This window comes from Lepus europaeus, chromosome 14 (assembly GCF_033115175.1).
Source record: "Lepus europaeus isolate LE1 chromosome 14, mLepTim1.pri, whole genome shotgun sequence".
NCBI lineage: Eukaryota > Metazoa > Chordata > Mammalia > Lagomorpha > Leporidae > Lepus > Lepus europaeus.
The window spans coordinates 81,303,748-81,330,439 of NC_084840.1; the positions used below are offsets into that span (position 1 = coordinate 81,303,748).

The 26,692-nt window shown below is 47.6% G+C and overlaps 1 protein-coding gene and 3 pseudogenes across 3 annotated transcripts in view; 3 read left to right on the forward strand and 1 right to left on the reverse strand.

Annotated features, from left to right (window-relative positions):
- Positions 1 to 4,692, reverse strand: part of NUP133 (nucleoporin 133) — a 66,755-nt gene extending 62,063 nt beyond the window's left edge. For all 3 annotated transcript variants that reach the window (XM_062211047.1, XM_062211049.1, XM_062211048.1), the window contains exons 1-2: positions 4,443 to 4,692; positions 2,417 to 2,535 (exon numbers count right to left, since the gene is read on the reverse strand). In XM_062211047.1, the coding sequence (XP_062067031.1) occupies positions 2,417 to 2,535; positions 4,443 to 4,624 (301 nt within the window). In that variant the 5' untranslated portion in view covers positions 4,625 to 4,692. The remainder of the gene's footprint in view (positions 1 to 2,416; positions 2,536 to 4,442) is intronic.
- A 9,341-nt stretch (positions 4,693 to 14,033) lies between these two features.
- On the forward strand, positions 14,034 to 23,546 carry LOC133773482 (leucine zipper putative tumor suppressor 3-like; annotated as a pseudogene).
- A 186-nt stretch (positions 23,547 to 23,732) lies between these two features.
- On the forward strand, positions 23,733 to 24,512 carry LOC133773608 (MAP/microtubule affinity-regulating kinase 3-like; annotated as a pseudogene).
- On the forward strand, positions 24,511 to 25,928 carry LOC133773484 (MAP/microtubule affinity-regulating kinase 3-like; annotated as a pseudogene).
- Positions 25,929 to 26,692: the final 764 nt, after the last annotated feature.

Sequence of the window (26,692 nt, forward strand, 5' to 3'; positions counted from 1 at the left end):
TAACATTCTAAATATCATAAAAAGAAATTACTTTCCCCAGTATTTTAGGCTGCTATACCGTGGCATTTTAAGTTTGTTATAGCAATATAAGCAGTTTATATAACAAATGACTAACACATCTGAAAAAAATTCTTTCATTTTTATTATAAACAGATTATTTTGCCCTCTATAAGAAACTTAGCAATGTGCATAATTTTTTAGCCAAGGAACACAAATAACTTCTCACTTACATTAAACATTTCAAAGAAAAATCATGTTCCTCAAAAAGAACTTCATTTTCAAAAAGGAGTTGCTTAAAGGTATAATAAATTACTTCACTATGTAGATATACAAAATACATTCTCTATTAAGTGACAAAAACTAAATTAACCTATTGCCATGTCTGGCAGTAAACCTTCCTAAACATGTTAACAGCCCTAGGAATTTAGTTAATTGAGATTTCTCTTTGCTTAAAGGCAGAATGGCAGAGGAGAGGGGGTACAAAACAGAAGAAATCAGTAATGTACAAGCTAAAACATCAAATCGTGTCAACATGTCAAGGCTTTTAGCGGAACTGGAACATCTACTAAGTAATTTCATTTCTTCCTGAAAGCACTGCAGTAGCTCTAGATCCTTGAAGGGAGAGTCTTTAAGGGCTTGACTTAACACAGGACTTAGTAGTTTTCCCATGCAGGGAAGAATTCTTAGGTTCACACACCTCTTCAGCTTACACATCCTTATTTTTAAAGAGACTTGCTCCTCTGAATTTCTATATTTGAGTCTAGGTACGTATTATTTGTTACTAACACAGTCTGATGGTATGGACCAGGATTAGGTTAAAAGGTTTAATCACTTAAAAAAAAAAAAGATTTATTTGTTTGAAAGATAGAATAAAAGAGAGAGAGGAGAATATAGAAAAATCTTCCATCTGCCGGTCCATTCCCTAAACGGTCACTATGGCCAGAATTGTGCCAGGCCAAAGCCAGGAGCCAAGAGCTTGTTCCAGTCTCCCACATGGTACAGGGTTCCAGACGTGGGCCATCTTCCACTGCTTTCCCAGGCACATTAGCAGGGAGTGGGATCGGAAGTGGAGCAGCCAGGACTCACATCAGTGCCCAGATGGGATGCCTGCATTGCAGGCCACGGCTTAACCTGCTATGCCACAGTGCCAGCCCCTTAATCACATTTTAGATGGAAACTTTAATCACATTTTAAACTGAATTATATATGTATCTTTATTTACTTATTTAAAACAGAACAATGTGTGACAGAGGTTAGCAGTTTAGTTGTCTGGAAACAAAAGCCCCAAGGACTTATGGGCAAAGATGTAAAAGTTCAAGTTGGTGAGAAATATTCCTTTCTCTAGAACAAAGTATTTTAAACTTTTTCAAAACTGTTATTCACGGTATAAATAGTATTACTGGAGATTCACTCTGATATTTTGCATTTTATTCCATTTACTATTTTTTTAAAATGCTGGCCATGAACCACTAAAGTACTTTTTAGTCACCACAGTGATAAACACTGTTCCAGAAAATAACAAAACTCTGCAAATGATTCCTTTATAGAAATGACTTAGGCAGATGCTGAGGACACTGAATTTTGTTGTTACTCTGTTGCCCAACTCCTGAACCTTCAAGTTGTTTTTCTTTATCTGCAAGGCAGAGTGACAGAGACGGAAAGAGAGCAAAATGCTCCATCAGGAGGTTCACTCCCTAAATTGTCCTTAACAGTCAAGTGTGGACCAGGCCGGAGCCAGGAGCCAGGAGCCAGGAGCCCCATCTGGGTCTTTTTACGCGGATAGCAGAAATGCAAGCACTTGGGTCCTCTTTCACTGCCTTCCCCAGTCACTTAGCAGGGAGCAGACAGGAAGTGGAGTAGCCAGGACTCACAATCTGATACTGGATGCCAGTGCTGCAAGTGTTGGCTTAACCCATTTTGCCACTATTGGCCCCTTAATGCTGCTTTTCTAAGCTTGTATTCCTTGCGTCTTCCAACTGCCACACTAATTCTCTGCCAACAGAACCTTTTAAAGGCACATCACAGTGGGAACCTCGTGAATTTGTGTACACAGCCTCTCAGGTACTACACAGGATCCAGAAATGGAGGTAGGACTTGACTGTACTGCCAAGTAACGCATGGCACTCCTTTTTTTAAAAACTAAACTTCATATACCTGATCAACTTTTCAAATTGGACGAACTATTCATATATGGTTCCTAAAGCCACTTAAGACTGAATGTGACTATGCTACAATGAACTCATACTGCTCCTCAAATTCAATACGTATCTCAATTACAGTTGAAACACTAGACAGCTAGCCATTTCTATTCGCTTAAGTGTTGGTATACCAGAGGAAGCACAAATGCCCATCTCCATGGCAGATCTGGGCTCCAATCAGAACTGCTAACAGAGGCGAGTGGAAAGACGATGCCTACCTTCAGCCAACGTTAGGGCTTCCATGACTTTGACAGGGAGAGAAGATCCAAATGTCTTGACATCGTAGTTCACAGTCTCAGATATAGAGTGCTGTGGGAATATTCGTGTAGGTGTTCCTCTAAGGAAAGAAACCATACTATTTCATTTATCACATACAATGGATCATTATCCTAATTTTTATCTTTATTTACACAACAGAGGTATCTTGATACACAACATGAAGTGCAACTGTGGAAAAAAAAATTGGATTGGGGCTGGTGTTGTGGTGGTAAAGCTGCCGTCTGCGACCCTGACATCCCATATGGGTGCTGGTTCGAGTTCCGGTTGTTCCACTTCCAATCCAGCTCCCTGTTAATGTGTCTGGGAAAGCAGCAGAGCATGGCCCATATGAGTCCCTGCACCCAGGTGGGAGACCTGGAAGAAACTCTGACTCCTGGCTTCGGAGCAGCCCAGCTCTGGCCGTTGTGGCCATTTTGGGGAGTGAACCGATGAATGGAAGATCTCTTTTTCTCCCTCCTTCCCTAACTCTGCTTTTCAAATAAATTAATATTTAAAAACAACCACCACTGGCTTACATATACTGTGTATTTAAATGTATTTTTCCATTAAAAAAAATATTTTTAGGACTTAGGAAACTGGGCATCAGATCCTTAAGCTTCTCTCAGCTTCTCCAGTTAAGAAAAGTGTGAGTCTTCTTCATATGAGTAAAGTTTCTGCTCACAGTCATGAAAGGCAAAATGTATTTGCCTTTAAACTCTTTCATCATCTTGATAAAACAAAGCACTAATATCATATCTAATTAAATGTTTTAAATCTTCTAACATTTTTGACAAATATGCCCAAATAAAACTCCAACTGGAGTCTTTTTGATTTTGACCTTGAATTTGGGATTTTCCAGTTGGATCTCTGCAAAGTCACAAGGGATATACTTGTATGTTAAATTACATTAGAAGCATTACCAAACTGTAAGTGCTGCTAAACTTTAAGCTATATTTATGATACCCTATTGACTTGAGTATTCCAAAAATTGTATGAGATTCCTATAAATCTAACGTTATCAGTCTGAACTCTGGTTTTATGAATATCACAGCAATAACTACATTTTGTAAATGGTTGGTTATAATGAACTGTCGTATTTCCAGTCATGGCTGTTCTAAGTATTTGTCAGACAGAGAGTGGTTTTGAAGCATTTACAAAGAGGCACAGTCCGGTATTACTTTCTCTTTAAAGAGATTTACAAAAGGACTCTAATGTCAATTTCTGGAACTACGATCTACTACTGGACTGGGTAAGAAATTCTAGAACTTTAATGAACAAACTAATGGCTTCCTGAACTGCTATGTCAAAATCACACAGAATGGGGCCAGCACTGAGGCACAGTAGGCTAAGCCTCTGTCTGCAGTGCAGGCATCCTATAGGGCGCTCGTTTGAGTCCTGGCTGCTCCTTTTCGGATCCAACTTTGCTACAGCCTGGGAAAGCAGTACATGACCCAAAATCTCCCTGGAAAAAGCTCCTGGCTTTACACTGGCCCAGCTCTGGCCATCGTGGCCATGGAAGACCTCTGTCTCTCTCTGTCTGTAACTCTCAAATAAAAATCTAAAAAAAAAAAGTTAATCTTGAGGACATTGTAACGTATGCATGGTAAGACTGGAAAGCCAGAATTATAGTAATAGGGAGTAGCGCTAATGCCCTTAGCATTAAGTAGAAATTGTTAAATGAAAATTATGAGAACCATGGTTTTGGACTTACCGCCTGAGCTGGCCCTCAACACACTGACAAACCAAAATGGAGCCATTTATGCTAAATGTCATATAGTCAAACAAACTTTATGGAAGCCAACCCCAGTTTTCCCCGAACGTAGTAAGTTAATCAAATGACGCTAAAATAAGCCGCGAAATCTATTCAGCCCCCTCCCCGACCCTGGTCTGCTCCTAGTGCCCAAGGTTTCCAGAACGCCCACCTCACGGGCCCACCGCGACCTGAAGCCTACCAATCGCTGGAACCAACCCGGGGCGACCACCTACCGCGAGCTCAGCGAGCTCCGCCGGCCTACGGGAGAGAAGAGAGCGGGAGAGCTGACCGCAGAGCCCAGAGACAGACCCCGCCGGCTGGCCGTTCGGGGCGTGGAACCCGCCCCAACTCCAGCCAGCAGGCCCCTTCGGGACCCAGGACCCGGGGTCCGCGGAGAAGGAACGGCCGGGAACATGGCCCGAGGAAGTTCCAGTCGTGGAACACGAGCAAGACTTGCGACTGAAAATTGAACACCCGAGGCGGGAGGGGCGCCTAGTGATGACGTCAGGCGCGGCGCGACGGCGTGGACGGAGATAGGCTGGCGCGCGGTGATGACGTCAAGCTCAGCGCCGAGCCGCCCTTTCGCCAAGTCCGTAGAAAAGGAGGTGGGGGTCCCTTACGCGCGATCCCAAGCTGGGGGTTTTTCGACCTTGCAGGTGCGTGGAAGTGAAAAGCTAAGAGCTTTCTCGGCTGCTCTAAGTGGCACTGGTCCTGCACCTGAACGTAAAGCTTTTCCCCACGCTGGTGCTTCTTGAGCGTCTCGAGAAATGGAAGATGTTTTAGAGTCCAATCTTTGGGAGGAGAAATACCGTGAAGTTGACCTTGGTTTCACTTGAAATGTTCCATTTGTTTTTCTCTAGGTTTGTCATTTCCCCATACAACCCTGTACAGTCTCGTCCGCGCAAACCCAGATCCAAACCCCAAATTCTAGACCCCCAGCCGCTCCCTAGTGCACACTCCCTCCTGCGCAGCCTGGAGACTCTTAAGAATCCTCTTTCTAAAGGCTGAATCCACGTTTCCCTTTAGGACGCTTGTCTTCCTACCGCCTCTGTCCCGTAAGGTAAAAAAGAAGAGCCCTAGCCCATGGTCCTCTTCATGCTGACCTCCACCCTACCATGCCCGGAACTGTAGCTCTCACATTCGCGCTGACTGCCCTCCTTACCTCTTCCTGGGTCACTGCACAGCCCGTTTGGGGTGGGGGCGTCTCCTGGCCTCTGTCTAGCCGTACTCCAATCTGTGTAGCCTTACTCCACCTGTGTGTCCAACACAATGAAGTAAAGGCAGACCTGCTCTTGGTCGTGTAAAATGACCGTGGGTTATTTGCTAAATTCCTTTGCCAGATGCTTTGCTATTTAATTCTGGCTGGCTGGGGCAGAGGCAGTGGATTAATGCTACACGTGCAATGCAATGCTGGCATCCCATATGGGGTCCCATATGCCAGTTTGAGTCCCAGCTACTCCTTCCTGCTAATGCGCCTGCTAAGGCAGCAGACAATGGCCCAAATACTTGGGCCCCTGCCACCCACGTGAGATCAGAGGAAGCAGTTCCTGGCTTCACGCGCTCCTGCCTTCTTTGGGGGCGTGAACCTGAATCCATAGATGGAACAGCTCTTTGTCTCTCCTGTATTGCTTTTGTTTGCAAATAAATATAGGAATACATTTTTAAAAAATTCTCTCTGGCTTTTTTTTTGTCCCTATGCTATCCCCACCACTACACTTGACATTGGAATAATTTCAAAAACCCACATCCCACTGCAGTACCTTTGCATGTTTCTCTCACTAGAATGCCCTTCCCTCCCCTGTTGGCTCAAGCAACTAGTTTTAATTCAGTGCTGTCTTCTCAGGAGTAGTTAGCCCTTTATCCTTTGCACCCCTAGTCTATATTTTTTCTCTTGCTCTTCATTTTTACTGAACTACAATGGGGTAATTATTAACATCATCCAAGTACAGATACAGTATCATCAAAACTTAACACTTAGTTTAAAACTCCTTAAGTTTAAAACTCCTTAAATCTATCAGAACAAAGCAAGGTATGCACAAAACTATTTAGCTTCTTTACCCCAAGATCTCAGAGCTGCTAGGACTTACTCATTAACTATTAGTAACAAACACTAACAATAACAGGAAAACTTGGTAAATACCAGGAAGCTCTTTAAGGTGATCAGTAGCAGAACTAGGAACAGGGTGAAACAAAGTAACCCTAATAGGTTTATTTTGCCAAGCATCTGGTGGGAAGCACCATGCTGTCAGAGGAGCAACAGGCAACCCATTCCACTTAGGTCCTTTCTTGGGAACAAGGAAAATCAGGTGCCATTGCACCAGGTTTATCATCTCCATCGTACCATGTCTGGCTGGAAAAGGTCAAGCCCAGAGCAGCCCAGCACCATCAAGATGCTTGAAACTTATTCCTGTTTTAGAAGCTGTACTTCTACACTAAGCTATAATAGTAACTAAGCTCCCACAGTGGCCAGGGCCACTGCTTGACACTTCCAGGACAAGTCCTGGAGGTCAGGAAGACTTCCTAGCAGGATGTGGCTACTGGGTATCCAAGGAGAAAGCACATCTAGTCCTCCAGGAAGTTACTTATTTAGGGACTGTCCTCACCCCTGGGGAGAGAAGACTAGCCCCAGAGAGGATACAAGCCACAGAGCAAATTCCTATTCCTACAGCCCTTAAGAAAGTTCCAGCATTTCTCAGATTATTGGGTTGTAGATCCCTAGATATTAGAGAGAGAGAGCAAAGCTCCTGGATCAGGTTCTGCATCCGGCTCTCAAGAGCAAGCCAGAGCAGGGCCCCCTCCTTTGGGAGAAAGAACCAAACACAGCCTTTGCCCAGTTAAAAGCTGTCATGACGAGGGCCCCTGTGCTAGGGTGGCTAAACTCAGTCCTTCAAAACAGGCAGACCCTAGATGTGCTAACTGCTGCCCAAGGGGGTGTCTGTGCCATGCTCCAGGAAGAATGTTGCTTTCAGGTCAATCAGACTGCACAGGTACATGGCCATCCTTTCTTGAGTAAGGCCACGTAATTCCAGGACCAGGCTGATCAAAGCTGGGATTTTTCACCTGACATCCGGTCATGGGAATACTGGTTGTTGCCCTTCCTTGGCACTAAAGCTTCCATGCCCTTTACTGCTGCTCTTTGGGTCACGTGTCTTCAATGCTCGTTGGTTTTGCCTCCAACAGAATGCAAGCCATTTGGCTCCAGATGGTCATGGGATAGGGCTTCCAGCCTATCCCACTGGATGATATGACAAGTCCTCTGGGCCATACAGGACAATCTTTACTAGAGCCAACCTCAAACAGCATAGGACAGAGAGCAACAGAAGAACATCCATAAGCAGCAGTACCTCCATCTGTCATCTTTTAGAAGATACACAAATTGAGACCTTCACCTACTCTACCCCTGTAAGATTATGGGTAACTTCTCTTGAGGGAGGAATGTTAGCTTAGGAAGTTGGAAATTAGCCTCTGTGTGTAAGAGGGGCCTAAGGAAAACAAAGCACCTGTGGATAGGAATGTAGCAGCCTTGGAAACACACCTTGGAAGCTGTGCAGTACTTTTTTTAAAAAAAGATTTTTTATTTGAAAGCCGGAGTTACACAGAGAGAGGAGGAGAGGCAGAGAGAGAGCCATTTACTGGTTCACTTCCCAATTGGCTTCAATGGCTGGAGCTGTGCCAATCTGAAGCCAGGAGACAGGAGCTTCCTCCGGGTCTCCCATGCAGGGTGCAGGGGCCCAAGGAATTTGGTCTTTTTTTTTTTTTTTTGACAGGCAGAGTGGATAGTGAGAGAGAGAGAGAGACAGAGAGAAAGGTCTTCCTTTTTGCCATTGGTTCACCTTCCAATGGCCGCTGCGGCCAGCGCATCGCGCTGATCCAAAGCCAGGAGCCAGGTGCTTCTCCTGGTCTCCCATGCGGGTGCAGGGCCCAAGGACTTGGGCCATCCTCCACTGCCTTCCCGGCCCATAGCAGAGAGCTGGCCTGGAAGAGGGGCAACCGGGATAGAATCCGGCGCCCCAACCGGGACTAGAACCCGGTGTGCCGGCGCCGCAAGGCGGAGGATTAGCCTGTTAAGCCACGGCGCCGGCCGAAATTTGGTCTTTTTATACTGCTTTCCCAGGCCATAGCAGAGAGCCAGATTGGAAGTGGAGCAGCTGGGACTCAAATTGGCACCCATATGGGATGCCAGCACTGCAGGTGGTACTTTACCTGCTGTGCCACAGTGCTGGCCTCACCTAATACTTTATATTACAAATTCCTGTCCATATCCCATAACTTTACAGATGGTCACAGTCTTCCCATAAAGAAGGCACCCCAGGGGAACCTCCTCTGCCTGGAGACAGGTGGGCTAACCAGGCTGGTAACAATGGTCAATAAAGCCTTGAGAGGAATTTTACCTATTTCACACCCAGCAAACTCTTTGTCCAGGAGAAGAAGGAGAGGGAGAAGGAGAAAGGCAGGAAGAACTGGACCTGGACCTCATTCCCTAATAAGCCCCAGATTGAATCCAGACTGACTCTCAGTATCTCCTCAGATGCCTGTTTGCCTGCCTGGCCTGGCAGGTGTATTCTCTCCATTAAAATATGTAACCTTCACGGGCCAGCGCTGAGGCATAGTGCCACCTGCAGTGCCGGCATCCCATGTGGGCACCGATTTGAGTCCCAGCTGTTCCACTTCCAATCCAGCTCTCTGCTATGGCCTGGGAAAGCAGTGGAAGATGGCCCCGGGTGCTTGGGCCCCTACGCCGACATGGGAGACCTGCAGGAAGCTTCTGGCACCTGGCTTCAGACTGCTGCAGCTCCAGCCATTGTGGCTATCTAGGGAGTGAACCAGTGGATGGAAGATCTCTCTCTCTCTTTCTCTTTCTGCCTTTCTTCAATTCTGCCTTTCAAATAAATAAATCTTAAAAAAAAGATAAAATATGTAACCTTGCTTACCCCAGTGTGCATGGCTAGTCACCCTCTCTGATTCCTTCTGCAGAGTGCCCATCCATTCTGATGTATGCCCTTCCCCATCACAGCTGCTTCCTTGCTTACAGCTACTCCTCTGTCTCATGCCCAAATTCTTTCTTGCATGAAGACAAGAACCTCTGCTCTCTTCATCTTGGTTAACAGAAGCAACCTGCATGTTTTTTCTCTTACTCTGCCTCTCTATTTTTTAAAAAGGAAAACAAGCCTGCTGAGGTTAAGTACTACTCAGTGGAATTTCTGGAACACCTTTGAAGCAGGAAATAAAACTGAAATTATCCACACATCCATCAGACATTTCAGAAAGTGGTGAGGCTCTTTTCATAAACTGTAAGAGCAAAACCCTAATTAGAAAATATTAATGCAGTCTGGAAATCCTTGGAGAGTTTCTTGGAGCACAGATATTTGCTACAGAACAGTAGGAGAACCCACCTGAAAGGAGAACACCCTTTTCTCCGACCACAGTGTTGAACCCCTGGGGGAAATTCTGAATGAACGTGGCTGCGTTATCCAGTGCAGCCACTCTCTCCACCTGCACAGCAGTCACTGAGGATGGGTTGTCGGCACCATAAGCAATGTTCTTGGCGATAGAGCAAGAAAACAAAATTGGCTCCTACAAATTGGAGAAAATAAATTTCCAGGAAATTCAAAAGAGACTTCAGGGATCAGTGTTCGGCCCAGTGGTATCACCACTTTCCCAGGTATGTTAATACCCACATTAGACCCACATTCCATATCAGAGTGCCCTGGGTTCGAGTTCCGGCTCTGCTCCCAATTCAAACTTTCTGCTGATGTGTACCATGGAAAGCAGCAGGTCATCACCCAAGTACCTGGATCCCAACACACATACAGATTGCATTCCCAGGTCCTGGCTTTGGTCTGGCCCAGTCCTAGCTGTTGTGGGAATTTGGGGAGTGAAATAGCAAATGATATCTTTCTTTCAAATAAATAAGAATAAAAATTGAAAGAAAAAAACCAGACTTCAGACAGGTCCAGCATTGGGGCACAACAGACTGGGCTGCCACGTACACCAACATGTCACCTGCAACACCCCACATGTGAGTGCTGATTTGAGTCCTGGCTGCTCCACTTCCAGTCCAGCTCCTGCTAATGTGCCTGGGAAGGCAGAGGATGTCAGCCCAAGCGTTTGGGTCCTTCCGACCCATGTGGAGACCCAGTTGGAGATTCTGGCTGCTAGTTTTGCCTAGTGTAAACCAGGCTTCTGTGGGCATTTGGGAAGTAAACCAGTGGATGGAAGATCTCTCTCTCTCTGCCTCTTCCTGTCACTCTGTTGCTCTGCCTTCCAAATTAAAAAAAACAAACAAACAGGCCTAATATAATACTTACATCTATGAAATTACTCAGGAGCTCCCAAAGAAAACAGATTTTCTTGGTTCTACTTCCTCATTCTCCATAAATTCACCCAGTATATTTTCTTTTTTAAAGATTTGTTTATTTATTTGAAAATCAGAGTTACACAGAGAAAGGAGAGGCAGAGAGAGAAAGGTCTTCCGTCTGATGGTTCACTCCCCAGATGGTGCCAATCTGAAGCCAGGAGCCAGGAGCTTCTTCTGAGTCTCCCACATGGGTGCAGAAGCCCAAGCACCCAGGCCATCTTCTACTGCTTTCCCAGGCCATAGCAGAGAGCTGGATCGGAAGTGGAGCAGCAGGGACTAGAACCAGCACCCATATGGGATGCTGGCACTTCAGGCCAGGGCGTTACCTGCTGTGCCACAGCGCCAGCCCCAACCCAGTATACTTTTTAAAAGCTCCAATTTTGAGGCAAGTATTGTGGTGCTGTAGGTTAAGGCACCACCTGTGATGCAGGCATCCCCAATGGGCATTGGTCCAGCTGCTCCACTTCTGATCCAGCTCGCTGCTAATGCACCTGGGAATGCAGCAGCAGATGGCCCAAGTGCTTGAGTTCCTGCCACCCAATTGGGAGAGCTGGGCTCCTGGCTTCAGCCTAGCCCAGCACTGGGGAATGAACCACTGGACGGAAGATCTCTCTTTCTCTAACTCTGCCTTTCAAATAAATAATCTTAAAAAAAAAAAGGCGGGTCAGTGCTGTGCCAAAGCAAGTAAAGTCACCGCCTGCAATGCTGGCATCCCATATGGGTGCTGGTTCCTGTCCTGGCTGCTCCACTTCTGATCCAGCTCCCTGCTAATACACCTGGGAAAGCAGAGAAGGACAGCCCAAATGATTGGGCCCCTGCACCCACGTGGGAGATCTGGAAGAAGCTCCTGGCTCCTGGCTTTGGCCTGGCCCAGCCCTGGATGTTGCTGCCATTTGGTGAGTGAACGAGCAGATGAAATTCCTCTCTCTCTGTCTCTCCCTTTCTCCCTCTGTAACTCTGCCTTTTAAATAATAATAATAATAATAATAATAAGGCTCAAATTTTATCATAAACAGGAGAAATGAGACCCTGTGGCAAATGCCCACATGGCACCTGCCAGGGAGGACCATCACAGTAAATGTGAGACCTGCCTTCCACTAAGGAGAAAGGAGGAGCATCTTCACCCATTACTTTTTGAAACACACACTAACCAGATGGGAGCACATTTTTACAGAGCTTTGTGGAGTAGCCCTCAAAAGGAGGCAAACTTCTCACTTCTTTTCCACATTCATAATCATATGATCTGATCTTACATGGCTGAGTACTCCCATCACAGCCCTGTCAGCCTGACCCAGGGGAGTGAGGGTCAGGAGGAGGATAGGGGTAGGGCATGGAGGGAGGGGAGCTCATTACAAGGAAAGGCTCACAGGGAGGTGGGGTTCAGGTTTGTCTGCTGTGCACATAGCTTGGGAATGGCATGGCATGGCAAATGTTCCTGCTCCAAATGGTCTTATGAAAACAGCTCATTAAGAGACCACATTATATTCATATTCCACTTTGAAGTCTGCAGTTTCTTCGCAAGAGGACTCTGGTTCATGCCACAGTCTTTGCTTGTTTACCCCTGAAACAGTAGAATGGGGTTGGTAATGAAGATGGGAATTGAGGATGAGTCAACAGAAGCTTCTAGCATTTTCTCTGCATTACAAGGTAATGTCAGCCCCAGGGTTTGGATACAAAGTCAGTGCTTCAACTGGTTAAAGTGCTTAAAGTCTTCAGGAAATCACAGCCCATTACAAACCTAAACAACCTGCCATGTGAAATTAGTTAAATATATCTGGAAAGCTTCCATTTTTTCTCTCTCAAGAGATTCAAAGCCAAGGAAATAGCAAATGACAAAAGCAAAAATTTTTTTTAAAAAGTGAAACAAAAATAAAGACTTTTTTTCTTACCTGACTCACTGTCCCAATCTTGGACCTCAGCCAGCCTGGATTTAGCTGACGGATGTCGTGGCCATCGAGACTGATAGCTCCTTGTAGAGAGGAGAGGAGAGTCATGGGGTGTCACAGGGCCGGTGATCAGGGTAAACACAGAAAGAATCCATTGGGAAAACCCTGGACTTCGCTTTTAAAGATCAGTCCCAGGTGGCAGAGCTTCTAAAGAATCATATGCTAACTCTCTGACGTCACTCGCAGGTTTAGTTCCATACAATGAAGGTGTTCAACAGTGCTTGGTGAGGACAACAGTGACAGCATAAGAAATGTCTTGCCTTTCTGGTGCTATGGAATCATACAAGCCAGCTGGGCACTTCTGTAAACTGGCAAAAACTTCAACTCTTTGATTAAAAGCACAAGTGCTCCACACAGTACACATGGCAGAAATACAAGTATAAACTCCATTCTTGATGTAGTCAACATGACAAAGGAATTCCAGACTCAATATTTTGATTTCACTCGCATCCACCTGACTAGATATTTTCTTTTACCTCAGATTTTCTGGCAAATAAACAGTGAATCAAGACAGTGATTCCAGAGGGAAACATTCCAATAAATTACATTTTAAGACAGGTGATGATGACTCCATGCATCTGGATTTGCACAGGTGGAGGAAAGTGCCTCTGCCCCACCCCTGGGTGAACCACTTACCAGAAATGGGGTCGTACAGCTTCAGTAGGAGGGAAACCACTGTTGATTTGCCAGAGCCACTTGAGCCAACCAGGGCTGTGACAGATCCGGCTGGGATGGGCAGGCTGAAATCCTAAAATATGGGCACCTCCGGGCGAGCCGGATAGGCAAAACGCACATTCTTAAACTCCAAAACACCCTGGAAGCTTTTCTCTTTTAAAATGATGCCCTCCGAAACACAAGATGGAATACGAATTAAAGCAAACTATCAAACTCACAGCTGAATTCGGTTCTCCTACTCCTCCAACCATGGATGGAGGAATCCAGCAGAGTCCTGGGGTGGGAGCTCTAAGTGGCATGCCAGGAAGCGAGCACAGGCCTGAATACTCAGTGTGCCTACTCTGCACCTGTCAAATATAAGGTACCACACACATCTGGGGCACTTGATCCTTATAGCCCTGAGGAGCAGACATTAAGATTCCCATTTTATAATAAAGACCACAGACAACTTGCCCCCAGCTCACACGTACTTTAGATCCACCCTTGGAACACAGTGGTCCAGTTTCAAACCCAAAGGTCTTCTCCCCATTCTACTGTTTCTGCGTAGTTCTCCTCATCCGGAGTTTATCTTTTCTACACTAAACAAATGTTTTGAGAGAATGTGGCCCGCCATCTTGGGGCGTCTGGCATGTGGCAGCTCCGCGAGGTAGGTACTTTGGTTCCCCCCATTTCAAGGAGAACAACGGAGGCCGGGATGGCTCCTGCAAAGTCTCACGGCTGGTTTGGCTCGAGCCCCGACTGCGAGAGGGATGCACATGGCCCCTGCAGACTGAGCCTCCGAGGAGCCCAGGCTTGAGGATCCGTCAGCCTTCTATGCCTCTGGAAAGCTCACCCCTGGCTTAGCCATGGCAAAGCTCGAGACACTGCCTGTGTGTGCCAACCCAGGCCGGGATCCCCTCCTGGCCTTTGCATCACGGCCATGAGCAGTGTGGGCAGTGGGGTGGCCCATGCCCAGGAGTTTGCCACGAAGAGCGTGGGCACCCGCACGGGGGGTGGCAGCAGCCAGGGCGGTTTTCCCTGCTCCCCAAGGCAGTGGCAGCGTTAGCGGGGCTGGCAGGGAGCGGCCAGACCACTTCCCCTCAGAAGACAAGGCTCTCGCCAACTCCCTCAACCTCAATGGCGAGCTGAGGAGCAGTGACCACACTGACGTCTGTGGCAATGTGGTGGGTAGCAGCGGTGGCAGCAGCAGCAGCAGTGGGAGTGACAAGGCCCTGTCACAGTACCGTGAGCCCAGCCACCCACCCAAGCTCCTGGCTACCTCTGGCAAGCTAGACCAGTGCTCAGAGCCTCTAGTTTGGCCATCTGCCTTGAAGCCTGTTGTACCCAAGAATTTCCACTCCATGCAGAACTTGTGTCCCACACAGACCAATGGGACCCCTGAGGGATGACAGGGCCCTGGAGGCCTCAAGGGTGGACTGGACAAGTCTTGGACCATGACCCCAGTGGGTGGGAGTGGGGGTGGCCTCAGACTCAGGCCAGAGCCCACCTACAGTTCCAGCTATAGCCAGCACCTGGCACCCATCAGTGCTCCACCAGCCACATCAACCACATTGGCACTGCCAGCTATGGGAACGGCAGCAGCAGTGGGGGGTCGGGCTACCTGGACCTGGGGACCTCCGAGGGCGGGTGGCCCTCCAGCAAGAGTGGGTTGTCGTGATCCATGGGGAGGCCAGGTCACCTGGGATCAGGGGAGGGCAGTGGGGGAGGCCTGCCATCTGAAGCCTGCTCACCACCCTCTCCCAGTGCTGTGAGCCAGGAGCTGGAGAGCAGCTGTGGGAGGAGCAGGAGGTGGCAGCAAAGCCTGGAGCAGAGCGAGGCGGCCGCAGCCTGGGTCCTGGAGGAATGGCAGAAGGCATGGGAGCGGGAGCTGGCCGCACTGCAGCAGGTCTGTAGTGGTAGGCTGCCGCAGGTGGCCCACCGTGCCCAGCACGCCCAGCAGGGCCTCCAGTGGCAGGTGCAGGAGGAGACAGCCCGGCTGATGCGGGAGGGGCTGGAAGACAAGGCGGCTGCCTGCCAGAAGGAACAGGCCGACTTCCTGGCCCGGATGGAGGAAACCAAATGGGAGGTGTGCTTGAAGGCTGGCGAGCTTCCCCTCCTTCGGTAGCAGCTGAATGAGACTGTGGGGCTGCGCTGGTGACTGTGGCAGGGCCAGGCCTCACTGTGGGGGGAGGAGGAGGAGCAGCCGCTCAGCCCGAGGGACTCCTTCAGAAGCAAACAGGCCACCCTGGAGCTGGGCAAGGGCAAGCTGCCTGCTGCCTGCCTCAAACCACCACTCACACCCGTGGACCCGGCCGAGGCCCCTGAGACGCTGGCCACTTGCGAGAGCGACGAGGCCAAGCTGCTCAGTCAGGTAGGAGTGGCCGCTGCCGTCTCCCTGGCCTCTGTGGACTGTAAGGTGGATGCCGGTGGGGAGAACAGGATGTGGGGCCCTGTGGCAGGAGGTGGGGTGGCTGCCGAGCGTTGCGCCCGGGAGCGCCAGGGCGCTGGCTTCGCCGAGGGGCGCCGTGTGTGGCTGGAGGAGGCGGAGGAGGTCAGCGAGTACCAGAAGCAGCTGCAGCTGACCTACAAGGAGATGTACCAGAGCAACCAGCGTCTGCATGAGCGCGGGGCCGCGGGGGGCGCCAGCACGACCACCCCGCAACAGGGCGATGAGAAGAAAGCCTGGACCCCTCCCGCCTCTAGCACATTGAGTCCACTTAGATCTGATCCACTGCCTGGGCACTCGGCCTTCCGACAAAAGCCCTGTCCGGAGCCCGGGTCCCCACAGTACCCCTCCTGCCCATTGCTCTTCCCTGTGTGCCCCCTAAAGAGGTTCTCAAAGCAGCTGCGACCAGGCTCTTCCCTGACCCTCCCCCCCCAAGGGCTCTCCCAGCTCCAGCCCTATCTCAGTGGCCTGCCCTCTCCGGAGGGGGTAGGGGAGGGCAGAGTGAGCAGTGTTGAGGGCCCAGGCAGCTGGAGAGTGGTGCCCCCCCCTTCTTGGCACCCCTTGTTGGAGAGGGAGGTGGCAGGCCTGCTGTGCCATGAGGTTGTCCCAGCCCCTCTGGGGGTCTGGGCCACCACTGTGGGTCCTGCTGTGTCCAGTGGCACTCTCTCCAATCTCCTCCCATGACTGGTGTCTATTTAATGCACTGTGAATCCCCCACAAAGACAGAAATGCCCCTGCACGTGGCCTCTTAGTCGTGCACAACCCCTGCTGGGTGGTCCTCACCATGTCTCTGGGCTGGGGAGGAGGCCGCCCTGGCGACCACTGCCTTCACCCTTCACTGCACTTGCCCCAGAACCTGGGCCTGGGCCACAGGGCCTGGGAGGAGAGAAGGCATTAGTAGGAAAAACAAATAGAAAATATGACAGTCTCAGCTTCAAGATATTCACAAAAGAAATTATGTAAATATATATCTCTACCTCTTTTCCCAAAGAAATAAAATGGAGAAAGCCTCTTGGAAAAAAAAAAAGAAAGAAAAATGAAAGAAAGAATGTGATGAGTAGCAGAGTGTTGCTCAATAGCCATGGGTCCAGATGGGCGTCAGAGGTCTGTTCTGGCCTGGTGTTAACCTGCTGCGAACTTGGGGGATACTGCTGACCATTCTCAGCAAGGCTTACTTCCTATGGTCTATCAGGCTTTCACTTACTGACCTGGAGCTAACCAACAATGTCCTGGGAGTCAATGAGTAATTGGGAGCGGTTTACTCCTCACAGCCACTTCTCATGAACCTCAGTTGGCTGGCCCTGGGCCCACCATGCCAGGGGAGTCATTGATAAGAAAGGAGAAGGTTCTAGACCTTTAGTATCAGCATCCTCCACCTTATCCCCAAATGCCAAGAAAATTAGGAACTTTACTTTTATATGTATGATGATCCCTCCTTCCTCTCACCTGGTACCCCATAGGATGATCAGAGTCTCTATGGAATGTTAGTCTGGTGGACTGGCCAAAGCCCTTCTTCTGAGTGGCGCTCACTGCGGCCAATTGGAGAGTGAACCATTGGATGGAAGACCTCTCTCTCTCTCTCTCTGCATATCTCTTTCAAATAAATAAATAAATCTTTAAAAAGAAAGTAATGTTGCACAGCACTGAAAAGCTAGTTTTATTAAATTAACAAAGGATACAGTATCACCCAGAAACTATTTTCTTATTAAGATTTATTAGTTTGTAAAGCAGAATGACAGTGACATATGAGGGAGAGGAAGAATGAGAATTTTTCCATCTACTCTTTCATTCTCTCTCTTTTTTTAGATTTACTTTATTTGAAAGACACAGTTACAGAGAGAGATTGAGCCAGAGAGAGAGAGACCTTCCATCCACTGGTTCACTCCCCAGATGACCACAACGGCCAGAGCTGAACTGATCTGAGGCCAGGAGCTTCCTCTGGGTCTCCCACATGGGTGCAGGGGCCCCACCACAGTCACTTGGTCAGCTGAGTGACTCCTACTTGGATCCTGTAACTCAAGGCAGAATATAAAGGACAATAAGGCTCACAAGAATGTCACCCTCCCCCCCACTTCCTCCCTCCTGCCAGAGACCCCCCCCATTCCTGTAGGAGAGCCACTCATGACCTCTCATATCCCCTTGCAAAACAGCTTACAAAGCAGCTTGCTAAACAAGATAAGTGAAAGGCCTATAAGGCTTCTGGAAAGCTCCTGGAAGCAAGTTCTCTCTCCCACCTATGGAGTCCAGATAATAGCCCAGCCCTACATGTGCCCTGTGTGCAGTCTCTTTGCAAGAACAGACTGCCACCCCTCTGTGCTTCAATAAAGCAACCTGTCTCTGTTGAGGTTGGTCCCTGTCTCTTTTCTCCACTCCTTTCTGGGGGATAAAAAAATCAGAACCCTGAGGTGTTCATAACCTAACAAAAGCTAGTAGAATGGTTGCCAACTCCTGAGTGTTAATGACTAGGTGTGGAGCCAGGAGCTTCATCCAGGTCTCCCACATGGGTGGCATAGGCCTGAACATTAAGTAATCTTCTACTGACTTTTCCAGGCCATTTGCAGGGACCTAGGTTGTAAGTAGAGCAGCCTGGACATGAACTGTGCTGACATGGGATTGCAGTATTGTAGGCAGAGGTTTTACCTGCTATGTCGCCATGTCAGCCCCCAGGTATGGGCTGTTGTTCACTACTTAAGTAATTCCAACTATTATTTATAGTTTAGAGTGTGCAAGGCTTTTTTTTAAAAAAAAGAGTATTTATTTGAAAGACTGACAGAGAAGGAGGGAACGACAGACATCAAGATTTTCCCCAAATGGCTGCAAAGGCCATGGCCAGGCCAGGCTGAAGCCAGAAGCAAGAAAATCCATCCAGATCTCCAATATGAGTAGAGGGGGCCCAAGTACTTGGGACATCTGCTGTTCTACCAGGCACATGAGCAGGAAGCTGGAGAGGAGGCAGAGCACTCAGGACTTGAACTAGCATTCCAAAATGGGATGCCATCATTGCACACAAGTGTTAACCCGTGTGTCACAATACCTGGCCCATTATACACATCTAATACTTCTTTCTTAAAATTTTCCTAAGATTTTTTTCTTTTTTGGTGTTATAATAAATAAAATTTGGTTAACTTGTATACCGGTTTTGTATCCTTCAACTCTGCTGAAGCTCTAATGTTTGAAAATTTCTCAGGATTTTCTCTATATATGACACTATCAATCAAAAATACATTAGTTTTTCATCTCCCTTTGTAATCTTATTACTGAAAGTCTGGTCCTTGCCAACAGTATTGAATCAGAATAATGAGGAGGTGGTTTGAGGATAAAGAAAGGAGGAAATTCAGTCCACTGATGATAAGGAGGGCAGTAGACTGAGAGTCTCAGTAACTATCATCTTACCCTGTGAAAGTGGTTTGGGCTTTTAAGGAATGCAAAAGAGAACATGGGCTGAGAACATGATTAATCAGGGTAAGATAATCAGGTGCTGAAGCCAGTGGCTAGCCTGTTTTCTTTTCTTTCTTTTTTTTTTCTGACAGGTAGAGTTAGACAGTGAGAGAGAGAGAGAGAGAGAGAGAGAGACAGAGAAAAAGGTCTTCTTTCCGTTGGTTCACCCACCAAATGGCTGCTACGGCTGGCGCACTGTGCCTATCCGAAGCCAGGAGCCAAGTGCTTCCTCCTGGTCTCCCACGTGGGTGCAGGGCCCAAGGACCTGGGCAATCCTTCACTGCCTTCCCGGGCCACAGCAGAGAGCTGGACTGGAAGAGGAGCAACCAGGACAGAATCTGGCACCCCAACCAGGACTAGAACCCAGGGTGCCAGTGCCACAGGTGGAGGATTAGCCTAGTGAGCCGCGGCACCGGCCGGCCTGTTTTCTTTTCAACTTAATACTTCATTAATTTTTTGAGATAATATTTTAGATTTACATTACCGTCAATGAATTAATAATCTACTAAAATAGACTTCAACAAATAAAAAGTAAAAAAGACCAATGGGCCGGCGCTGCGGCTCAATAGGCTAATCCTCTGCCTTGTGGCGCCGGCACACCAGGTTCTAGTCCCGGTTGGGGCTCCGGATTCTGTCCCGGTTGCCTCTCTTCCAGGCCAGCTCTCTGCTGTGGCCAGGGAGTGCAGTGGAGGATGGCCCAAGTGTTTGGGCTCTGCACCCCATGGGAGACCAGGATAAGCACCTGGCTCCTGCCATCGGATCAGTGCGGTGCGCCGGTCGCAGCGCGCCGGCCGTGGCGGCCATTGGAGGGTGAACCAACGGCAAAAGGGAAGACCTTTCTCTCTCTCTCTCTCACTGTCCACTCTGCCTGTCAAAAAAACAAAACAAAACAAAACAAAAACCAATGTTCAGAAGCAAATAGGCAGGGCTGGTGCTGTGGCGCAGCGGGTCAAAGCCCTAGCCTGAAGTGCCGGCATCCATCTGGGTGCCGGTTCTAGTCCTGGCTGCTCCTCTTCCAATCCAGCTCACTGCTATGGCCTGGGAAAGCAGCAGAAGATGGCCCAAGTCCTTGGGCCCCTGCACCCATGTGGGAGACCCGGAAGAAGCTTCTGGCTCCTGGCTTCAGATCAGTGCAGCTCCGGCCATTGTGGCCATCTGGGGGAGTGAACCAGCAGATGAAAGTCCTCTCTGTCTCTACCTCTCTCTGTAACTCTTTCAAATGAAAAAAAAAATTTATAAAAAAAATAGGCAAGGCCTTTTAACAGTAGATAAATGAATAGATCTTCAACTTAGATCATATGAAGTAAATTTTAAAGTAGTCACAAAATAATTGAAGCCATGAGTATATCATTTTAAATAATTTTTAAATGTAAGAAACACATCTACTAAAACATGTTTCAAAATGTTTACCCATATAAATTCCCATTTTTATAGAAATGCCTTCATTGGCTCTTGAGTTTTTAAAAGTACAGAATAGGGGCTCGTGCTGTGGGGACAGGAGATTTCTCCCTCTGACAAAAACCCCCAGAGGCACACTGGCTGCCAGTGCCTCCACTCCCCTTATTCTGGGAAGATGGCACTTTCCCACCTATAGAGTTCTGTGGGCATCTTGCCTACCTTCAATTCGCCCACCCACTGGGATTCAAAGTCAATGGGGACTATGGGTTTCTCCCTCTGACAATACCCACAAGAGGTGCATGAGCTGCCACAGCCTCCACTCGCCTTATTCTAGAAAGGCAGCATTTCCCTGCTGGGGAAGGGGGGCAGCAATGTGTCCTCCACGCACAAAGTGGGTTCTGCCCCCTGACTCGTCTGCCTGGAATCAAAGTCAGTGGGGACCACAAGTCTCTCCCCCCGACGTGATCACCTGTAGAATCCTTTCCCCTCACTCTGGGAACGCGGCCTCACTGCCAGTCGCTTGCTGCAGGAACCACCAGCCACAGGAGTTGCTGGTGGTGTACAGCCAGCTGCTGAATGTCTGTACAATCCTTGCTGCTCCATAGAGCCTCTCTTACTGCAAATTCTCACTGGAAAACCTCTCCAACTATCTCCATGGGACACAGATCCTCCTGTTATTTTCTGATATTTTCCTGTGATCAAAATCAGCGCATCCTTCCTTACTCAACCATCTTAAAATCCTGGTTAGTTTCTTAAAACCATATTTTATATGTAATAACCATCGATTTTTCTTTTAATGATCCTCTTATTCTCCTTTAACACTGAGATCTAAATTTTGTTCCAGTTTTAAGTCAACCCACATAATAACCACTGCCCAAAAATCTAGATTGGTATGAAAATACAAGCCTTCAATTTTTGGTAAAAGAAATAGGTATAAAATTAACATGCACTGTTTTGTGGTCATAATCCTATGTATAATTTCAGTTACACAATTCATGTGTGCATGCACTATGTTGAGATCTACCACTTTATCATTTATTATTAGAGAGAGACACGATTCCTTGAAAGCTAACTGAATCACTGTAGGCTACTCCCAGATATATTTACCTGGGAAAGTTCAGGTGGAAAAGTTGATTCTGCTCTAGGGAAGTCTTTATTCTGGGGACATATAGATTATCCACTGGAATTAACTGGGAGTCCACTCTTAGGAGTATTATCTGTGGGAAATCTTCGAAAGTAAAATCATATGACATCCTACCTTTGGGATGTTTTAAGAAAGGCATTGCTGATTATCTCACCTTGGGAAAAAAGTATAGGAATAGGTTCAGATGGGGTGCTATGTTTAAAATACATTTAAGGTGAATCAGAGGGATTTTTGCAATGATTCAAAAGATTCACAACTTGAAAATCATCATTGCACTTTGTGTCCCTGAGTCCTAGCAAGCAGCTGTGCTCAGGACCCAAGCCCTCTGACCGGGTTTTGGGACAAAATAAGTGATAAGCATTCTTCTCCTGCTGTTTCTAGGATTGGGGCTCTGCGGCAGCAGCTCGCGCCTTCTAGGTGAAAAGCACTCAGGATAAAGTCCACCTCTCCCAAGCACGGCCTGCTTGTTTAGCTGAAGGTCTGATACTCAGCTCTAACTCTATCAGTGCCCTGGGAACAAGAGATTACTCCTAGGAGTGGGAGAGGAAGCATCCTGGCACAGACAGTCATTTCAACCCATACATTCCATGCATCTCTAAGAGAACCAACCTATATTAGGAGACAAACAATGTTGAGCTCAGAAACACAGACACACATCTGGATATACAACTTGCTTCCTTGCTACACATCCAATCAACAGTGTTCCCCACTCTGTGCTTTAAAAAATAACTTGTTTTACTCAAAAAGAAGAGATACAGAGAGACACACAGATATCTCTCATCTGCTAGCTCAATCACCATATGCCTACGATAGCCAGGACTAGAACAGGCCAAAACCAGGACCCAGGAACTCAATCCAGGTCTATCATGCCAGTGGCAGGGACCCAACTCCTTGAGCCATCACCTGCTGCCTCCCAGGGTGCATATTAGTAGGAATATGGAATGAGATATGGATACAGGATTCAAACTAAGGCACTGCCATATGGAATTCAAGATGTCCTTTAGGACATCTTAACCACTATGACAAATGCCCACCCCTCAAGGACTCTTTTGACATGACTTAAATCGACAGTGCCTACAATATGCAAAGCCAAAGGAGCTATGGAAGACTTCCGGTAAGCTGTGCTATGGTTTGGATATGGGCTGAGTGCATCCCTTGAAGGTTCATGGACAGAAACTATGGTCTGCAGAATGGAATTGTGAGAGGTTATGGGGCCATTAAGGCATGGGGCCTTGTGGCAGGTGATGAAAGCATGCCGGCACCACCCTCAGAAGAGAAAGGTGCTGGTCTCATGGAGTGAGCAAGCCATTTTGAGCATTGGTTGTTATAAAGCCAGGCCACTCCGTGCACTTGACCTTTCTGCACATGGCTGGTTCATTTTCCGCTGTTCCACGATACCATGAGGCAGCCAAGAAGCCAAGCAGATGGGGATGGGGGCGCCTGATCTTGGGCTCTCCACCTCTAAAATGGACTTTTCTTTAGAAAGTACTCTGATTCACGTATTTTGTTAACAGCAACAGAAAACAGACTAGTACAAGCTGCTTCCTACCCACCCCTCAAACCTGGAAAAGCCATGTATGTGATAGCTGGGAGTTCTCGAGTTACTGGAGGACTTGTTTCATTTCCTGTATCTTTATTTTATTTTTTATTTTTTGCCAGGCAGAGTTAGACAGTGAGAGAGACAGAGAGAAAGGTCTTCCTTTCTGCCAGCAGGGCGGAGGCTGAGGCAAAAAGCTAGTGAGAGAGAGGAAAGTAGCCGGGTGCAGGTGCCTCCTCCACAGCCCCCTCCTTGGTTGGGGTCCACAGCCCGCGGCGGCCTGTCTCGCGCTCCACCTTCTCCACATCCTCTTCCGCCTCCTTCTCCTCAGGGGTTGCCGGCGGCGCTGTGTGGAGGCCCCAGAGCTGAAACCTGGGGTGCAGCAGGCGGGAGCGGAGGAGGAGGAGGCCAGGTAGCCTGGGCCAGCAGCGTGCACTGAGGCACGGGGCCGCGGCCACCCGAGCAGGGGAGGATGAACCCTAGGAGCTGCCAGGGCACAGCCTGGGCCAGGCCTGGGATCTAGATGGCCCCGCGGGCCAGACGGCACCGGCTTCCTGGGCTGTGCAGTTTTGTTCTCGCCCATGCTCTGTTCAGAACCCGAGTGCAGTAAAATGTCCACTAGGACTCAGTTGCCCACAGTGAATGAACGAGACACTGAAAACCACACGTCACATGGAGATGGGCCTCAAGAAGTTACCTCTCGCACTGGGCACACTGGAGCTCGGTGTAAACTCCATAGCTTCCTGTGCAGATGAACAACCTTATATCAGAAACTACAGACTGTTGAAAACAATTGGCAAGGGAAATTTTGCAAAAGTGAAATTGGCAAGACATATCCTTACAGGCAGAGAGGTTGCCATAAAAATAATTGACAAAATTCAGTTGAATCCAACAAGTCTACAAAAGCTCTTCAGAGAAGTACAAATAATGAAGATTTTAAAGCATCCAAACATAGTGAAGTTATTTGAAGTCACTGAAACTGAAAAAAACACTCTACCTAATCATGGAGTATGCAAGTGGAGGTGAAGTATTTGACTATTTGGTTGCACATGGAAGAATGAAGGAAAAAGAGGCAAGAGCTAAATTTAGACAGATCCTGTCTGCAGTACAGTACTGCCACCAAAAACGAATTGTGCAGAGACCTCAAGGCTGAAAATCAATTGTTAGAGGAGGATATGAACATTAAAATAGCAGACTTTGGTTTCAGCAATGTATTTACTGTTGGCAGTAAACTAGATACGTTTTGTGGCAGTCCTCCATATGCAGCCCCACAGCTCTTCCAGGGCAAGAAGTACGACAGGCCAGAAGTTGACGTGTGGAGTCTCGGTGTCATCCTGTACACGCTAGTCAGCGGGTCCCTTCCCTTTGACAGGCAAATCTAAAGGAACTGCAAGAGAGAGTCTTAAGAGGGAAATATAGAATCCCTTTCTACATGTCCACAGACTGTGAAAACCTCCTCAAACGCTTCCTGGTGCTAAATCCAATCAGATGAGGCACTCTAGAGCAAATCATGAAGGACAGGTGGGTCAACACAGGGCATGAGGAAGATGAACTGAAACCGTTTGTCGAAACTGAACTAGACATCTCCGATCAGAAGAGAATAGATATTATGGTAGGAATGGGATATTCACAAGAAGAAATTCAAGAAATCTCTTAGTAAAATGAAATATGAAATCACAGCAACATATCTGTTGTTGGAGAGAAAATCTTCAGAGCTGGATGCTAGTGATTCCAGTTCTAGCAGCAATCTCTCACTTGCTAAAGTTAGGCCAAGCAGTGGCCTCAACAACAGTACTGGTCAATCTCCTCATCACAAAGCACAGAGAAGTGTTTCTACAAGGCAGAAACATAGAAGGTACAGTGGCCATGCTGGACCAGCTATTCCTTCAGTTGTGGCCTATCCAAAAGGGAGTCAAACCAGCACTGCAGATAGTGACCTCAAAGAAGATGGAATCCCCTCCTGGAGAACAAGCATCAGTGCTGTTGGAGGAAAGGGAATTGCTCCAGTCAGCCCAATGCTTGGGAATGCAAGTAATCTCAGTAAGGCAGATATTCCTGAACACAAGAAAAGCTCTGCTGTCCCCAGTAGTAACAACATCTGGTGGAATGATCTGGTGAAATACATTTGCAGTGAGAGAACCACAGCTGATAGACACTCAGTGATTCAGAATGGCAAAGAACAGCACTATCCCTGACAAGAGGACCCCAGTTGCTTCAACTCATAGTACTGGCAGTGCAGCCACTCTGGATCGAATCTTCTTCCCAAGAGGCACTGCCACCCGTAGCACTTTCCATGGCCAGCCCTGGAGCAGTGAACTGCAACATACAATGGCACACCTGCCTCACCCAGCCTGTCCCATGAAGTCACACCATTGTCCCAGACTCAAAGCCGAGGCTCCACTAACATTTTTACTAAATTAAATTCAAAACTCACAAGGAGTCGCAACATATCTGCTGAGCAAAAGGACAAGAAGAAAGAAGCAAAACCTCGCTCCCTGTGCTTCACCTGGAGCATGAAGACCACCAGCTCCATGAACCCCAGTGACATGATGTGGGAGATCTGCAAAGTGCTGGACGCCAACAGCTGTGACTATGAGCAGAGGGAGAGCTTCTTGCTCTTCTGTGTCCACGGCGATGTGCACGCAGAGAACCTAGTGCAGTGGGAAATGGAGGTGTGCAAGCTGCCAAGACTGTCTCTGAACGGGGTCTGGTTTAAGTGGATATCAGGGACATCCATAGCTTTCAAAAATATTGCTTCCAAAAGTGCTAAAAGCTGTACCCCAGTAATTATGGTGTAAGTTAAGTAGCACTTGAAAGTGTTTTCCTGAACACTGATGGAGATGTATAGAATAATATTTAGGCAATAACGTCTGCATCTTCTAAATCATGATATAAAGCCCAAGGACGAGCACATGCCTGGGAGCAGAAGCTGCCTTTTTCTACAAATGCACTACATTAAAGATGTGTGACCCATGTGCCCTCTGTCTTATTTCCATTGCCCTGGAAGTCAGCGTGTGACCCCATATCCACATGCCTCCTGTCTGTGTGGTGTGAGAGTGGGCCATGTGTGTGGGGAGTGGTGTGTACTGAGCATCTCCTGACACTGGCAGCCATCATTGTTACTAGTACCTCTGCAGATCATCTGGTGCTGAACCATTACAATTGCCAAGGAGGAAAATACTGAATTACTGCTAAGAATTAACCTTCAGACTAGTTGATAATTAATACAGGTTTACAGTTCAGTTTTGTGGGTTTTTTTAGTGCAAAAGGTTTAAATTTATAGTTGTGAACTTTGCTTGTGTGTGTTTTTCTAAGTAGAGTCACAAGATAATTAAAAATTCATTTTTTCTCATAAAAAAGAAAATAGATGTTAGTAAAAAAATAAGAATGGGAATAGGAGAGAGAGGAGGAAGAGGGGTAGAAGGGGGGATATGGTGGGAAGAATCACCACGTTCCTAAAGTTGTAGTTATGAAATATATAAAGTTTGTATTTCTTAAATAAAAGATTTCTGGGGAAAAAAAAGAAATCAGTGTACATCACCTAGGGAGTAATTACACTAAA